We start from the raw sequence: 17,638 nt of genomic DNA, 5'->3' as shown, positions 1-17,638 counted from the left end.
CGAAAGCGGCGCTTACCAAGGAATAGAAAGGGAGGACCTTCAAACAAAGTCGAATCTTTCCCTCATGCTCTTAGCCATTCAATTATCAGGTCCAATAGCGATTTCCCATTCTTTACCTGCCGAGCCGCCCCTCTATGCCATTCGAAGTACTACCTCCACCTTCACCTCATTGGTCGGAGGTCCAAGGGGTCCAACAAAAAACATCTTCTTCTTTTTGTACTTGAGTGGCAAACGAAAGCGAGATTGTACCTGTTTTTCTAGGCTTGTTCGGACATACGGTTCCCGCTGAGCCAGAATTCAAATAAGTCTTCAAATCTTTAGTAATTTTCTTTAGCCGAAATAACAGTAATTTCTTTTTCATATATTATGAATAATTTAACCTTTGATTCAACTAAAACTCGATAGAATACATAAGAACGGTCTTGTCTTGATGCATTGAGTTGCGCGTCACCAATGTACCTATAATCACAATACTCAAAGTTTCTGGCTATGTTCTTTGCATTTTCCAATTGTGCTTGTTCCTCGCACTTTCCAATTGTGCTGTTGGCGATGCTGCTCATCATTTGCAGCATTCAATTCCCTTAGAAAGGCGACAGAAAAAGACCAAGCAAGATTGAAGCAATAACCGCAATGCAAATACGAAAACACGAGGCCATCGCGCAGATATCAAGCGAGCAATCCTGGGACCAAAAGCTCTGCCTGGCCAATGAGTAAACGAGTGAGCACAGTCCGAACTCGAGAGAGCGTGCGAGGCGGGCATATGCTCCCATCACAAGATCTGACCTGATACATTTGCGACGGGGTGGCACTTCGGGCATGCCCCGGCTCTTAAATAGCGCGGCAATTCCAGGGGCAACTCTAAACAGAACGGATTAATGCAATGCGCACTACCACTGCTACCAGAAAGAATCTCAAGAATAGAGACATTCACATTGAAAAGGAGGAATACATAAATAGGAGTCATGAGAGACTGTTCTTAACGTGACATTGATTTGGTCCCACCGTCTTCCATCCTCTCTTCTCCCAGGTTCACAACGCGACATAAACCCTCATCCATGGACTACATTTTAAAACTTTGCGGCATCAATGAAAAGCAGGATTACAAAGACGGAAGCAGCTAGATGTTCAGGTGTGCAAACAAGGGAGTGGGGTGTCTGGTCTCCATGCTCTCGGTTTGGCTCGGACAAAAGTAATGGCCCCCCTTGTAGGACATTTCTACTTCCAAAGCTTCCGCAGCGACATGTTTTTCTCGGTCTCTTTCTTCATGACCTTCGCCACTGCCATCTCGAAGTCCTCCTGGGTTACATGAACCCTTCTTTCCCTCAGAGCAAACATGCCAGCCTCTGTGCACACGGCCTGCAGATAAGTGGTTTCACATATCAGACATTAAGAACACCGACCTAGGGTAATAAGCTAGTGATGAGCAGGTACAAGCTTAGTATAAACAGAGGACTGTAGTAAAACTGAAAAGCTCAGTTGACTGCAAGCTGAATATACAGAATAATCTATTACTACAGTGTGAATAGTGGAATGCTACCAAGCAACTTCGAAGTTTGATTTCACAAGACAGGTATGCCTACAATGCCAACTAGAAATGAGGCAGAGAAAAATTCTACTTTAGATGTTCGAAATGGAAGTTTATTTGCCATCTAAGTAATAAGAAGATCAAACCCATCAAAATTTGTCTACATCTTCGGAAGCACAAAAATTTTCAGAAACTTTACAAGAATCAAAAGGGCAATAACTCTTATGTTCATATCAGAGCAATGTATGATATAATTTCCTCACTATGTCCCATCCGTAATTTCAATCAAGACCAAGATTAAAAGCTTGCCCACCATCATTTACTACTCTCCTTCTAACACTTAATTTGGTTCGTTGCAACACTAGCTAGTCCAACGTTTGCTGCCACAACTAAAATTAAGTTACGGGGAGGTTTCGAGATGTATACAAGTAAAGAGCCAGCACAGTGGCTGATTCAAACAGCAATAGCCTAAAATCTAATTTGATGGACAATCAAGATAGACAAAAATAGCAAAGGCCCCGCACATTTGAACAGTAAACATCCCCAATTACTGAATAGACATTATCTACCATATGCAATCATTTTCTGGTGACAGTTCATCCACCATCCTTAACAGAGACTTAAGTTAGTCAAAAACCCTAACTGGTTGCACAATGGGAAGAAAAATTAAGCAACAGACCAAAGATTTAATGCTGCAAAAGTACCTTCAGCTCTGCACCAGATGCACCATTCATTTTCTCAGCAATCTTCTTCAGGTCAATCCCTCGCATTAAGTTCATCTTTCTTGAGTGGATTTTAAGGATATCCAGTCGAGACTACAAACAACCAAGAAGGACCACCATCAATATGGCAAAACAAACTCAACACAGCAATGGCTCACTATGCCAAAAAGCAACTTCATCATAAAGTAGAAAATGATGGATTATAAGTCAACTCAAGCCTACGATCAGTAATCTATCATCACTTTCTAAAGAAACTAACGAATAGCAAGTTTATCTACTTCACATCTACAGGACTATCTACTTGAAAAGTCCTGAAAAAGAAACTGAGATGCCAATAAACTTTAATAACAAGGTTGACCTCTTTTCTGGAGGAAAAAAGCCCTGCTCTTTCAGCCAAGCCTTCAATACCTCAGTCACTTTCCCTTTTTTTTTACCTTTATATCAACATTATGAAAGACCCTCCACAATCTGCCAAGGAAAACCTAAACGAATTCCTTGTTTTTCAGATAAAAACAGCCAAAAGAAAGCATCCCTAAAGTCCTCTCACCTCAATAAAAACTTGGCACAAAATTCATTTCTATCCTATACATATAACTCCTCTTCCAACAAAATTTCCTACAGACAATATATTTGGCCTTTCCAACCAAAAGAAGCATAAAAGCATAAAAGACCCAACTTTCCCATGCATCTAAGTTTAAATACTTAAACCAAGAATTGCTGACAAATGACCCACGTGATAAAGCCAAAAAAAAAAAGTACCGATTCTATGTTAGTGAGAGCAGTAAGAAATGTAGTTCCCCGTGTAAACAAAAGTGCAACAAGTAAAAGGTAAAACTACAACTCCCAAATAAAGGCCATCCATAAGGGGACAAGACTCGTTAAAGTCCCGTTCACCAAATTCATGCCACTTCACATGGAAATATTCAAAACAATGACAGCTTGTCAAACGGTCAAGCATCGAACACTGGCACAAAATCTTACCTCTTCATTAGGATTTGGAAATTCAATTTTCCTGTCAATTCTTCCTGGCCTAAGAAGGGCTTGATCCAAAATATCAATACGATTTGTGGCCATCAGAACCTGTCATCACCTCATATAAATGAGTGGTGGAATGATTTAGAGCATAAGGCAGTACACTACAAATCTTGTATCTTTTACCAACAGCCGCCTGGTCATTCGCAGTACCTTAATCTTGTTGGATGCTTCAAATCCATCAAGCTGGTTAAGAAGCTCTAGCATAGTTCGCTGAACTTCACTATCACCATTACCACTTCCAGATTCCATCCTAGCAGATCCAATACTGTCGATTTCGTCCATGAATATGATAGATGGAGCATGTTCCCTGTCAGAGAATGAAATTAAAGAGCATATTAGCTGTTAAAATTGCTGCCTAAGAGGCAAAACAGATTAGCTTCGGATAGAAAGACTCTCATCTCTTCCATCCACACAAATAACCAGCAAAATAACTACTCATACAAAATTGCAGGTCACTAAACCACACATTGGCATGTTCAAAGCTCAAAATTTCACTACGAGACAAGAGTTATAATGAGATTCCTGATGCATGGATACAGGGAGAAAACATAGAGATTGGGCACAACGGCAACATCCTCACATTCTTCATCACTTGGAATTGCCACCTCCAAAAGGCAGAATAATATATAAAAGCTCACATTTTTCATTGCCTTACTCAGCTAATTGACAAGGAAACTAAGGAAACCAAGCAACCTTAGCTCCAAAGGATGCAAAGAAGTAGAAATGCCGGATAAAAGATATGGCAAATTTTAAGTCCAAGAATACCTAAGAACACTGACCTTGCCATGACAAAAAGTTCTCTGACCATTCTAGAGCCTTCTCCAATGTACTTCTGGACCAATTCAGAACCAGAGACCCTTATGAAGGTACAATCAGTGTGATGGGCCACTGCCCTTGCCAGAAGTGTCTTCCCAGTGCCAGGAGGGCCATACAGCAACACACCCTATAAAGCCAAAAGTAGAAAAGTAAGTCTCTCAGAAGAGGAAGCCAAGCATAAAACGATAACAGAACCTATTCAAAAACAAATGAGCAAAACATTACCTTGGGCTGAGCTATTCCGAGGCTCTCAAATAATTCAGGATGCTTAATTGGGAGTTCAATAACCTAAAAGAATCAAGCAGGATATAAGACTGCAATAGCAATAAAAACAGGTCTAACTGGTAAGCCAACGGCATTGAATAGATATAAAGAATAAAACTGCGCAGCAAAAGTACCTCCTTGATTTCCTTGATCTGTTGGTCAAGACCACCGATCATGTCATATGTAGAGTCAGGGACTTTTTCAACTTTCATAAGGTTGACCAGTGGATCGACTTTGCTAGGCAAGATCAAATGCAGAACGTAGCTGTCATTGCGAAGAGCCACTCTAGTAGAAGGTGTAATTTTTGTGATGTCAATATTTTTATCAATATCAACGACATATTTTCCTTCTGGGTGAACCTGAACAAATGAAAAGTCAGTGAATCGGTACTTTATTTATCGCATCTAACTCCAAAAGTTTTAACTCCAAAATAAGAACAACAACATACCTTAACTAGAACTTTATTTTTCCCCATAACTTTGACAACTTCACCAACATATGATCCGGGCTCCTGAAGCAGCTGCAGCTCCTCTCTGAGCATTCTTACTGTCCAAAGAGCAAATTTGACATTGAAAATAAGAATTCGATAACCAAACCAACTATTTGAACCTCTGTTAAATACAAAGAGGAGGGGGAGAAGGAGGGGGAGGGAGAGAGAGAATTTGCAATCGATCCGTTCAATTCCAGTTGCTTTCCAATATCCAATAAAACTGTGTAAAAATCACACCACCGATACCCATCCCCGCACCCAAAAAAACGGAGCTGGGTGGGAAAACATCAGAACCACAACAAAGGAGGAACTTTAGCACATCTAACAGCAACGCTGCCAGTGGAGAATGCATAGAAAATCCTACAGTGCCTGGCAACAAGAACTACTTTGCCCATTTACAGGGAACACATCCACATGGAATTGCACAGTCCACACAATCTACAAAACAACAAGCATTCGGCACACTTCTCATAGGAGGGCTCCTATAAACAGACTTGACTCCATTTCACGCGAAGGAAGAACATTGGCATGCTGATCACACTCTTCATTCAAGAACACACCACAACAAGCCCATCTATAATCGCACAGAATCGCATCAATTTTCCATTTTTACATCAAAAACCTCGCATCACATCACAGAACCATCCTGACCTCATAAGCCACCATTACCCGATGAACACACGCATAGCCGAAAACTAACAATCTCCGTCCCTCCCACCGATCGGAATTCACCAATTCACCATCCGAAACACACGGGCACCATCTCCACCCCCCCAAAATCCAACAGAAGATCGAACGAACAAACAATCCCCCCAAGTCCGAACCCTAGGGTTCCCGGGAACAAGAGCAGAGCCGCGCACGCACCTCGGGAATTGAGCTCGTTCCGCTGGGCTTCGAGGCGGTTGAGGTTGTGGGTCTTCTGGCGGACGAGGAGCTGGAGCTCGTGGGTGTGCTGCAGGTAGTACTGCCGGAGCCCCTCGCCGTGCTTCGCGGCGGCCGGCCCCCGCGTGGAGTTGCAGGCCCCCTCCTCCGCCGACGGCGGCGGGGCCAATTCGGGCTGGGGCTTGTCGTACGCCGTCGCCGCCATTGCCGGAGAGGGAAGATCTTTGCAGAGACGATCTCAGGCGAGATGTAGAGAGAGAGAGAGAGAGAGAGAGGTTTCTTTGGGGTTACTCCACTGGGGAAGAAGAGAGAGAAAGGGGAGAGATTATATCGTCGCCTCCTCGGTGAGATCCCAGGGGAGGGGCGGTGCAGGTGGGGGATGGTTGCCGTTCGATGCCGTCGTGGGCTTGCAGTTTGGGCCGCCAATCTTTGATGGCCCAGTGGGCTTTTGGCAAGTTCTGAATGTATGTGTTTTTTTTCGATTGGATCGACATTTTGAACATGGTATGAGGACATAAATAGCGTTCAATTTTGACCCGACGCACAATATGACTCTTAAATTTTGAGTTTGCTCAACGTGATTCATACAATTTTAATTTTTTTTTAAAATTTAGTGCATAACCTATGTAAAAAATATTCAATTTTAACATTCTATTGATTCAAAATATATGGAACAATACGTGGAAAAATCACATTTTGCAAAACAGTTTTAGTATTTTTTTTTGAAAGGATTAATACCACAAAAAACTCGAAACTGATATATCTATAATAAATTTACTTTAAGTTAATTTTTTACTATTATAAACCATAAACCAAAGTATCATTGTGATAAATTTACTTCCAAACAAAATTTTGACCACAAAAAACCCCCAAATTGATATATTTATGACAAATTCAAATTCCATTAATTTCAATTATATTAGATTAATATCATCAAAAGTCATAATTGATATAGCTGTCACAAATAATGAATAAAACTCCAAATTAATATATTTGTTAATTGTCATGTGTTATCCAACTTAACATCTTGACGGTAAAATTTAATGCAAACTAATAGAAGGCATATTTGTCATAAGTCTACCGATTTTGAATTTTTGGCGATCAAAAAATTAATTTTGAATAAAATTATCATAAATATATCGGTTTAAGATTTTTCATGGTATTAACTATTTAAGAAAAAAACTACAAACTAGCAAAGAATTAATGGCCAAAAGCTCAAATCTAGCCAAGTGACCTTAGGCAATCATTGCCTAGCTCACACTACCCAAGCGAGCGTCACCTAGAGTTGTGCCACCTAGACGACCATCGCCTAGGTCACATGACCCCTTACCTAGGGTCGAGCAAACATCGGCCGGCCTCACGCATCTCTTGATAGAGCTTCACCTAGATAGAGAAGATGAATAGTGTACACAAGGGCAAAATCGGAAAATGAAAAAAAAAATTGGCGATGATGGTTGGAAGAAAAAAAATATTTACTCACTTCAGAGTGAGCTTTAAGAAAATGCTGATAGCCCAAGGTAAGGCAGGCCTACCTTGGGCCTAAACATTTGGCCCAAGAGTTAGGGCAAAAATTTTGCTCCAAAGCAGAAGAGTGCGTTTAGGGAACCACTTTGGGAAAGTTTTTAGGAAAAACGCAAATACCTTTGAGTTAAAGGTGTTTTCTAAAATGCAACCGTGTTTGGTAAATTGTACTTTGAAAGCTCTTTGTAAAGTATTTTGAGCAAAATAGCATTTGGGGAATTACACTTACAAAGGATCTTTGTGGTAAAAAAAAAAATTATCAAAAGAAAAATTAAAAAATTTGACTAAAGGGCGGGCCGCGGCGACCTTCGGCGACCTCCGGCGACGTCGGATCCGGGGCGGCGAGGTCGCGGGAGGACCTCGCCGCCCGGATCTAGGTCGTGGTGGCGTCGCGCGACCTCCCGCGACCTCGGAATCTGGGCGGCGAGGTCGCGGAGGTCGCGCGACCTAGATCCGGGCCGCGAGGTCGCGCGACCCAGACCTTGCCGTGGGTCGTGGCAGTCGCGCCACCGCCCGGCGTCGCTCGTCTGGGCGACGGTCGTCGGCGATCGCTCGCGGAAGAAGAAGACTGCGCAGCGCCCCAGATCCGGGTTGCGGTGACCGGCCCTCGGTCCGCGCCACCTGCGGCGTCGTTTGTGCCACCTCCGGCGTCGGGCGCGCCACCCCCAACGATCGCCTTGTCCCTCTAGCGGTCGTCGGCCGCTCGCGTCGGCCTGCAGAATCCCCTGAGAAGATGAACAAGTTGCGACACAAGGGCAAGAACCTAAAAAACAAAAAATTCGTGAGGACAATTTCGGAAAAAAAAATTATGAATAAAGGTCAAAGGGGCATGCCGAAAAAGCCGAAAGCCCAAGGCAGGTCCCTCCCTGCCTTGGGCTTTCAACTTCACAATGCTTTGGCATTTAAGGAATGCGGGCTCAAAATTTTTTGCCAAACGGGTTGGCATTTGCCCAAGTACCTTCTGGCTTCAAAGGGGCTTTGGGAAGTGGTTCCCAAACGCACCCGAAGAACATTGCAGGAAGCAGAATCCAGAGTCCAATGGGCATACAGATCCATAGACCTCTCTCGAAGCAGAGGCACTCTCAACAGGCCTTTGGGGGGGAACTAGAGTTGAAGCCCATAAAATCTTGCCGTTCCATTGATGATGGACATTACATCTGCGGACCTGGTTGGTTGTTTGTTCTTGACGAAAGTGTTCAAGTATTGATCTCGTTTAGCACTTGGGCAAACTCCAACTTATATTAATGAAGATTCTGGACACGTTACATCTTGGTTGGTTGTTTGTTCTTGACGAAAGTGTTCAAGTATTGATCTCGTTTAGCACTTGGGCAAACTCCAACTTATATTAATGAAGATTCTGGACACGATCTTCTTTGAGAATGAGAACCCTTGCCTTGTCTTTGCTTTTTCTCGCCTCTACTTCTTGCTTGCTTACCTAACTCTTTTCCTAACGACTCTTCCTCTTTTCTTTTTTAGGTACTTTTCCAGATGTTATAAATACAGTATATTTCTCATTTTTTTAATGTATCGTATTCTTTCATGTACACCTAAGCTTCCTTGTATTGGGATAATTGATTGATGTCCAAGGACCATAACCCTTTTTCCTAAATTGTTTTGACAATGGTAGATTTGGATCAGGTTTATTTGACTTCTAGTGTGGAACGTATCATGATCATCTAATTACAATGATATTTGTTTACAATTTTTTTGATTCTTCATAAATCGGCATCCATTAAATAGAAATTCTATTTATAGTTCTATCCTTGTTACGGTGCCCATTCACGAAAATTGTATAGTAGATCTAGGGTTGTGATTTGTCCCAAGTTCATTTAATGATGAATGAATGAAGGAACTTTCTCAAAGGCTTCATTAATTGAGGTCTGGCTGATTAGACATCAGAGAGGAAACTGAGCTTTCAATTGCCCTATTTTAGGTATTTTCCATCCTTGCGCAAGGAGGACCATCATGTGAAAACACTCGATGTCCACGTGACCAACTTGGAACACTTATGTGCCTTTTGATGTCCGAACAAATATAATAATGAGGGACTGTAAACACCAACAGTGGACATAACTTTAAAATAGTTATATTCTCTCCTTCTTTATAGGCACGTGAACTGCCCCCTTCATTGATGCCCATTAATTTCCATTGCCAAAAGATAAGTATTTCTGAATAATTCCAAGTTTTTGAGAGGGCCCCCATTGCCCAGTCCATTCAATGTTGCTCGAATTGCCAACTTCAGATTGGTCGGGAGTCTGGTAATGTCCTTGCTCTATTGCATAGATTCTGCACAATAAATGCACAGATGGACCGCATCTTAGATTATTGTCGTATAACTACCTTATCGTTTTAGGTAACATTAATCTTGATGAAAGAATCGCCAATTTTACTCAGAAAACTCGGATATGTGTAACCAGACTCGCCCTTTAGTGCTACTCTATTTTCAATGACTCGATTATGTCTTGTTGAAATGTACATCTGGTCACATTGCTTGAAACCCTAAAGAATTCTAAAATGAAGGGCGGAAATTTGTTGATTCCTTTATTTAATCATCTTTGTTTATTCATATGTCTTACATGTCCTCACTTGGGTTAAAAAGGAAACTTTCATGTTCTGATGGTTGAGTGCAGAATTCGATCCCAACTTAATACGCATGATGGACATGAGTCTTCTTGCATACACAACTCATTCCTATCAAATATGCATGTACCTGTTTCAAAGGGATTGTAGCTTGTGGTCAGGACATGGAGGGGTATAATTATTTTATAACTGGCATGGATAACTTAAAATAGTCTTCAGATCACTAATTAATGAAAATACAGGTAAAATTAGATTTTAATAAAATAAAAACCCTGCCCCATTTATTATACCAAAGAATAACTTCATTGCCATCCCAACCTCATTTATCGCACATACCCTCTTTTATATATGTTTAATTTCACGAAAAGATTATAATAAAAGCGGCTTTCGAATATTATACGTGTTCGACTGTACAAAGAGATTCCTTTCTTTTTCCCAAATAAAGTTGAAAGTTCCTTTTCCAAGAAAAGCAAAAATATCTAAGGAAAATCGCTAAAAATCACAATAACTAACAAATTTTTTATTTTTTTACAAGAAAATTTTAGGAGGAGAATATTTCAGTATAATATGGTCATAAGTATCGCATGCATCCAAAAAAAAAAAAGTAAATAATTGATGGAAATTAATGAAATTCCATCAATTTTGTTCTCTTCTCTCTCCTGCCCATTAGCAAAAAATAATGTTGTCCAGCGAAGAGAGAGATTCGGACAAGCGGAAGCGGCCAGGACGGGCGCTGCACGTCCCAACGGTGGGCCACATGGTCTCTCGTCTCGTCCCCTCCTCGTTCGTTCCGTTCCGATCTTGCGTGGACGCGGAATCTGAACAAGGCCATCAATGTTGTCCCCCCACAAAAAAGTCTTCCTTTGAACGTTCAAAATCGGCTTCGCCGCCTCCGAATTCTACATTATATACACGCTACAGCGACGCGTGCTTCTCGCCACTTTCGTTCGAATTTCGATCCCTCCCCCCTCCACCACGCCTCCCTCCCTCGTCTTTCCGCGTGGCCCTCACCTATATGACTCCGCCCTCCTCGCGTCTGACGATCCCCACGTCGCGTGGTTGAAGGGCCGTTCTTGGTTTCCCCGGTCGCATACGCGTTGACCTTCGATCTCCCCTGAGCCCGTCTCTCCGGGACGAATTCCGATCGATCTTTTTGAGGTGCCGTCCAGGTCCGAGGTCAGTTTTCCGATCTGGGTCGGTCTAGATTTGCGGGTTCTTGATGGGTTTTGGTTTCGGTGGCGTCCGGTCCTGGCGTTTCTCTTGAATCTCTTCGTCTTGGTCGCCCCTTCCATTCCGGTTTTGTCCTGGGAAAGTTTTGTTGTTCGTTTTTGTTGGCCTCCGAATTTCGATCGTGGGTCCTGAAAAGTTTTTATCTTTCTGTGGTTATGCGAATGAGGGATAAAGAATAGGTTTTTAGTGATGCCGATCTCAGTTTTGGTCAGCTTGTTTTGACAATGTAGATTGTTTGTTTGATTTTCTTGATAAAATGAAGATTCTGTTTGGTGTTGGGAATGTTATTATAATCTGAACAATGTTCTGTTGCATCTTTTGATGCCGTCTGTAACTAATTTAACTATGCTGGAAGCATATGAAGGATGATCCGTATGAGAAAAGTTTGATACAGTTTTTGTCACTTGGAAGATTCTTCATGTGCTGTTTTCCGTAGTAGTTCTTCGATGCCCTTTGTTTGTGTCTGATCTAATCTGGGCGAATGGTATGACAGGGAAAATGACAGAGCCGAAGCTGGATACACCCTTGATCCCATCATCTTCGTCACGGAACCTCCCCGATTTCAAGAAATCCGTCAAACTAAAGTATGTGAAGCTCGGTTACCATATCCTGATCACTCATGGAATGTACCTCTTCCTCTCCCCTTTTGTTGTGCTGATAGCTGCTCAGCTGTCCACCTTTTCAATAAAGGATCTCCATGACCTCTGGATTCATCTGCAATACAACCTCATATCCGTCATCGTGTGTTCGACTCTCCTCGTTTTCTTGTCCACCCTCTATTTCCTCACTCGTCCCCGTCCTGTCTATCTTGTCGATTTCTCCTGCTACAAGGCTGATGAGTCTCGGAAATGCACCAAAAAGATCTTCATGGACCAGTCTCGACTGGCTGGTACGTTCACAGAGGAGAGTCTTGAATTCCAGAGGAAGATCCTCGAAAGATCTGGGCTTGGGGATTCGACTTATCTTCCTGAAGCTGTCCTCAATATTCCTCCAAATCCATCAATGCAGGAAGCTAGAAAAGAAGCTGAGATGGTCATGTTCGGTGCACTTGATGAGCTCTTCGCAAAGACGAATGTGAAGCCGAAGGACATTGGCATCCTGATTGTTAACTGTAGCTTATTTAACCCGACCCCTTCGCTGTCAGCGATGGTCATCAACCATTACAAACTTCGGGGGAATATAGTTAGCTACAATTTAGGTGGCATGGGCTGCAGTGCAGGTTTGATTTCAATCGACCTCGCAAAACATCTCCTTCAGGTGCACCCCAATTCATACGCGGTGGTCATCAGCATGGAGAACATCACGTTGAACTGGTACTTTGGGAATGACCGCTCGAAGCTGGTTTCAAATTGCTTATTCCGAATGGGAGGAGCCGCCATTCTTCTTTCAAACAAAAGCTCCGACCGGAGAAGGTCCAAATACCGGTTGCTACATACAGTCCGGACCCACAAAGGATCTGATGATAAGTGCTTCACTTGTGTTACCCAAGAAGAAGACTCTAATGGAAAAATTGGTGTCACATTGTCGAAGGATCTAATGGGAGTTGCTGGCGAAGCTCTGAAGACCAACATCACCACACTGGGCCCTCTCGTCCTGCCAATGTCCGAGCAGTTGCTGTTCTTCGCCACATTAGTCGGGAAGAAACTTCTGAAGATGAAGGTGAAGCCTTATATACCGGATTTCAAATTGGCTTTCGAGCATTTTTGCATTCACGCTGGAGGAAGAGCCGTGCTAGATGCGATAGAGAAAAACTTGCATCTCTCGGATTGGCACATGGAACCTTCAAGAATGACGCTTTACCGTTTCGGCAACACGTCGAGCAGTTCTCTTTGGTACGAGTTGGCATATTCTGAATCAAAGGGTAGAATCAAGAGGGGAGATAGGACGTGGCAGATTGCTTTTGGGTCAGGGTTTAAGTGTAACAGTGCAGTATGGAAGGCTCTAAGGACGATAAACCCGCAGAAGGAGAAGAACCCGTGGATGGATGAAATCCAAAACTTTCCAGTGGATGTTCCTAAGGTGGCCACCATCTGATTTCAGGTCCTCGGTTTCAATCATCCTTATGCAGTTTCTTGCCAAATATGCTGAGCGAACTTCCTTTTATTTTAGATTTCTTAATCGGGCCGTTACCATTCTTTATGTAAATTTTCCGTGGAGTTGTAGCTATCTCTTACCCTTACTAGTGCTGGACTTTTAATTTATTGGAGGAGCAGGGGACTTTCTTGTAGTTACACATGGGTGAGGAGAACTCAGCTGTTGGTATGATGGTCATGGATGTGTTATTGTGACATATACCATCTAATGACATGAATTTATTTTCGTTTGCATAAAATTCATCAGTGGCTCAATTTCCGGTACAGATTTTGTGAATTGTTATTGCCTTTGCGATGTTACTGGATTCCTATCTAGAATTGTGAGTAGATGCGGATTCGTGTTAGTACTGTCAATTGAAATTAAATCTACCTGGGGACTCCCATCTCTGCTTTACATTGCTGGGAACATGAGTTAGCCAATAAAATGTTTTATTTTCACCCTGTGCAAGGACTCCCTGTCTCTGCTAGACTCACTGTATCACCTAAATGCAGTTTCTTCCGTGAAACCAAACTGGAAGTTGGGATCCAAGGCTGTGGTTCCTCTTCTTAAGCAAAACTACTGTTTCTTTTTCTTGCAATCATCAATACGGTAATAACAATGAAATGGTATCTTGATGTTACAAGGTGTAATATCTCAATAGGACAATTGAAATTTGTTTCATGGAGAACGACAGTCTTGCACAGAGCTCTTACGCTAGGATTCTGATAATGTGAGCTTGCACAAAGTACATGATAGAAGCTGCCGCCGCATTCCTATTGGCCAACTGATAAAGCAATTTATAGAAACATAGATATATGTAGCTAATGTGAACGTACTTGTGCTCCCGTTCATTACACTAGACGCATTACCAGAGAAACCACATATTGAAGGCTCTAGTTACAACATTATAATGGTATGCAGCTGCGCAGGAATCTTGTCCTTGTTTAGTTTTTGAAGTGACCTGTGAAAGTGGGAAATAAAGTTCCAGCGGCAAGAGTTATTTTAACAAGAAAGTCAAGCTCTTCATCACTTCGCTGCATATTGAGCTGCCGGTGTTGGGAAATAAGAAGGTGAACCTTATGATCTATGCTGGCATTTCTTACACAGCTGCACAGGAATCTAGTCCTTGGCTGATTCATGAAGTGACCTGAAAATGGGAAATAAAGCCTCCACTGGCCAGTGTTTTTTTAAATAAGAATGTTGAGCTCTTCATCTCTTCACTGCATATTGAGCTGCAAGTGTCGGGGAGTAATAAGGCGCACCTCGTGATCTTTGCTGGCATTTCCTGCGACTGCGAGCTCCCTAACTTGAGCAGACTGCACCAATAGACCCCACTCTCCACCTCGTGTATCCTTGACCTAAGCAGAGCAGACACTTTTTCAGCCCACAGGGACCTGTAGGTCGAGTATTGTTGTCATAAATTTTTCTGATCAAGTCTCCTATTAAGAAATAAAATATTGTTGCTCGAAGATCTCCAAGATCTTTACTTGGTATGATTCAAAGCTTCACTAGCAGAATTCTATAGGTCATATAGAATGAAAATAACAACACTCTTTTAAGGAGATATAGTGCAAAACCAACAATCTACTTTCAACATTCAGTCCACAGTCGCTTGAGTTAATGAATTTCTTGATCGAGCATTGGGCTATAGCAGTCAAAACCTACGGCACAGTGCCAATCCCACCAACAGAAATAAGTTTTCAAGATCAAGACTTGCAGACAGGAAATATCCGAGGAAGCTTCAAGCACATTGGCACTTGGTTATAGACCTGTATTCCTAGATATTTAGGAGTCACCAAATTAGCTGCCTGAGAAACTTCATTACACTTCTTAAGAAATGGTATCCCAATTTAGATAATCACACCAACCAAAAAGATAGGTAGCATAGCTAGGGTACTAATAGCACAACATCACAGATGCTATACTCACAACCAAATATTCTCTCTAGAGGATAGAATGCATTTGGTTAACAGAAGGAACCACACTAGACATTCATAGGAAAAGGATAGGGTATGAACTGCTAGCCTGGAAGTGGAACTTCAGCAATGTCTACTATCAGTGACCAGAACGCAGTGATCTCTTATGCAGAAATGAAACTCAGAAATTAAGCACTTAGTCAGAACAAGAGAAAGCAACCATGACGACTGATAAGAGGAATAGTACCAACCTGAATATGAAAGATTAACTCCTTCGATATACCCCAAAAAGCACAGCATAAACTTTCAGCATTACCACAGTGACTGTCAACAGAAATATGGGCAGATAATTCTGTAGGGGGTATGAAACTGAAATGACGAACCACGACTATTTGTCAAGAGAATGTTTAATTTTGAATTCGCAAGGACAAATTTAGAAGCAAAGAGATATGATCTCACTAGCATGGCCACGGCTTAAGGAATGATGGAAGTAATGTTATGGCCAAAATGCATCTCTCTGTTGTAATCCTTCAAGTTGAATGTTTGAGTCTCATTTGAAAATGAACTCCATTATGCAACGTGTTCTCTTCAGAAACTTAATGTAGCCACATTTTCTTCTCCCATTTTGCTTTCTTCAGAGCCCACTAACAGATACATCATTTTGTCCAACATGAAACATACATCATACATCTCAGGACACGATGGATCCCCAACAATAAATTCATGGATGATACCATTCACTTCAATTGAACTACAACCGGGTGACTTTTTGATGCCAAGATCTTCCATTTTACTTCTCACCCTTGCAACATCTTCCCATCTATTAGCAGATGCATAGATACTGGCAAGCAGAGTATGGATGCTAGAATCATTAAATTCCATTTTCACAAGCCGTTCGGCCATCCGTTTACCCATGTTTATATTACCGTGAAGTCTGCAAGCACTAAGCAGAGCCCCATAAAGTGGAATTGCAATTTCATCATTTTCAGTTGGAACCTTTTCTATTAATTTCTCTGCTTCATCTAATAATCCGACACGACCAAGGAGATCAATCATACACCCATAGTGCTCTACCTTTGGCACAATCCCATAAGTTTCTGTCATTAAGCTAAATAATTGGTGGCCTTCCTTAACTAATCCTCCATGGCTACACGCACTCAGAACGCCAATAAATGTTACATCATCTGGTTTGAATCCATAATCTCTCATTTGCACGAACAGATTCAATGCTTCCCCCGTTCTACCATTCATGGCGAGCCCGCATATGATAGACGTCCAAGAGGCTGTGTCATGAATCTTCAACCTATAGAAGATTTTTAAGGCTTCGTCTATACGGCCACATTTAGCATACATGTCGATTAGAGCAGTTCCAACAACAGCATCTAGCTGTATTCCATTTTCATCTATGTATCCGTGAATCCACTTCCCTTGCTCTAGAGCTCCACACTGAGCACAACCAGTGAGGAGAGCAACGGTAGTAAACTTATCGGGTTTAATCCTCCTAACTTGCAGCTCTCGAAACAAATCGATTGCCTCATCAAAACGATTGAATTGCACATAGCCATTGATCATGGCCGTCCACAGGACAATATCCTTAACCGGACTCCTATCAAATAATTCTCTGGCTTCATCAAGCTGACCGCAGTTCACATATCCAGAAATCATGCTCGTCCAACAAATAACATTCTTAGTCAGCATCTCATCAAATATTTCACGAGCTACATCTAAATGGCCACATTTTGAATACATATCCAACAAGGCATTGCTAATGATCGACGTGCATATAAGCTCCTTATTTACATAATCATGAATTTCCTTGCCAAGTTTTAATAACTTCAAGGCTGTACAAGCCGACAGAGTGCTCACAACAGTAGCTTCATCCGGCCTCGCGTTACTCTCAACCAGCATTCTCCTGAAAACACCAACAGCATCATCAAACCTCCGATGCCTAACGTGCCCAGAAATCACCACGTTCCAAGAAACAACATCTCTCTCAGGCATTTCATCGAACACCCGCTCCATGCTCGCCGTCCTGCCTAACTCCGCATACATATCCACGAGCGAGTTACCCACGTACGCATCGAACTCGAGCCCGGATTTCACCACATACCCATGAACCTTTTCGCCTTCACCTACCGCTCCCAAGCACCCAATGGCCTTCAGCACGTACGGGTACGTGAAATTATCGGGCGACAGCCCACGTTCCCTCAGCTTACGGAAGACCGACACGGCCTTTTCGAACTCCCCGCTCTTCGCCAACGCCTTGATAACTACGTTGTACACGAACAGGCTCGGGTCTCTGGCGTGGGCGAACACATTTTCGGCGTGACGCAAGTCCCCGTGAGAAGGGTCGGCGCAGAAGGCCACCAGCTTGTTGAGCACGTTCTCGTGCTGCTCCAGCCCGGCCTGGAAGACCCGGGCGTGGATTCGCTTGAGTTCACGTAGGGATCTGCAGTTCCTGAGGTACGAGACGAACGTTGTCGGGCTGGGAGAGATGGAGTGGGAGGAGGAGTTGAGGTAGCGTGCTGAACAGACGGGGCGGGGTGTCGGCAGACGGAACGGGACGCTCAGTCGAGTCAACATG

The 17,638-nt window shown here is 42.6% G+C and overlaps 3 protein-coding genes across 6 annotated transcripts; 1 reads left to right on the top strand and 2 right to left on the bottom strand.

Annotated features, from left to right (window-relative positions):
* Nucleotides 1-906: 906 nt before the first annotated feature.
* Nucleotides 907-6,039, bottom strand: LOC104438493 (26S proteasome regulatory subunit 8 homolog A). The gene is made up of 9 exons (XM_010051653.3): nt 5,717-6,039; nt 4,811-4,908; nt 4,497-4,721; nt 4,324-4,386; nt 4,062-4,225; nt 3,433-3,589; nt 3,229-3,327; nt 2,230-2,340; nt 907-1,356 (listed from the first exon to the last, which is right to left on the bottom strand). Exons 1-9 carry the CDS (start codon nt 5,937-5,939, stop codon nt 1,216-1,218), a joined length of 1,281 nt encoding a protein of 426 aa, XP_010049955.2. The 5' UTR covers nt 5,940-6,039; the 3' UTR covers nt 907-1,215.
* A 4,654-nt stretch (nt 6,040-10,693) lies between these two features.
* LOC104438492 (3-ketoacyl-CoA synthase 11) lies at nt 10,694-13,422 on the top strand. The gene is made up of 2 exons (XM_010051652.3): nt 10,694-11,011; nt 11,559-13,422. The coding sequence occupies exon 2, from the start codon at nt 11,564-11,566 to the stop codon at nt 13,097-13,099; it is 1,536 nt and encodes a 511-aa protein (XP_010049954.1). The 5' UTR covers nt 10,694-11,011; nt 11,559-11,563; the 3' UTR covers nt 13,100-13,422.
* A 366-nt stretch (nt 13,423-13,788) lies between these two features.
* LOC104440475 (pentatricopeptide repeat-containing protein At1g31430) lies at nt 13,789-17,638 on the bottom strand. Of its 4 annotated transcripts, none has more exons than XM_039309005.1 (3): nt 15,306-17,638; nt 14,215-14,532; nt 13,789-14,099 (listed from the first exon to the last, which is right to left on the bottom strand). In XM_039309005.1, exon 1 carries the CDS (start codon nt 17,635-17,637, stop codon nt 15,643-15,645), a length of 1,995 nt encoding a protein of 664 aa, XP_039164939.1. In that variant the 5' UTR covers nt 17,638; the 3' UTR covers nt 13,789-14,099; nt 14,215-14,532; nt 15,306-15,642. The 4 variants fall into 4 exon arrangements, with proteins under 4 accessions (XP_039164939.1, XP_018727231.1, XP_010051700.1 ...); XM_018871686.2 differs by having other exon boundaries at nt 13,789-14,310; nt 14,401-14,532; XM_010053398.3 differs by having other exon boundaries at nt 13,789-14,532.

This window comes from Eucalyptus grandis, chromosome 3 (genome assembly GCF_016545825.1).
Source record: "Eucalyptus grandis isolate ANBG69807.140 chromosome 3, ASM1654582v1, whole genome shotgun sequence".
NCBI classification, from domain to species: domain Eukaryota; kingdom Viridiplantae; phylum Streptophyta; class Magnoliopsida; order Myrtales; family Myrtaceae; genus Eucalyptus; species Eucalyptus grandis.
The sequence above is the reverse complement of the archived record's forward strand: the minus strand, read 5'-3'. Positions and strand labels throughout refer to the sequence as shown.

Excerpts from the sequence above, each read along its gene's own strand:
- LOC104438492 (XM_010051652.3), top strand. The coding sequence starts at position 11,564 with ATGACAGAGCCGAAGCTGGATACACCCTTGATCCCATCATCTTCGTCA.
- LOC104440475 (XM_010053398.3), bottom strand. The coding sequence starts at position 17,637 with ATGTTGACTCGACTGAGCGTCCCGTTCCGTCTGCCGACACCCCGCCCC.
- LOC104438493 (XM_010051653.3), bottom strand. The coding sequence starts at position 5,939 with ATGGCGGCGACGGCGTACGACAAGCCCCAGCCCGAATTGGCCCCGCCG. Across the intron at positions 4,909-5,716 it reads GAACGAGCTCAATTCCCGAG|TAAGAATGCTCAGAGAGGAG; the intron begins GTGCGTGCGCGG and ends CTCTTTGGACAG. Across the intron at positions 3,590-4,061 it reads GAACTTTTTGTCATGGCAAG|GGAACATGCTCCATCTATCA; the intron begins GTCAGTGTTCTT and ends ATTCTCTGACAG.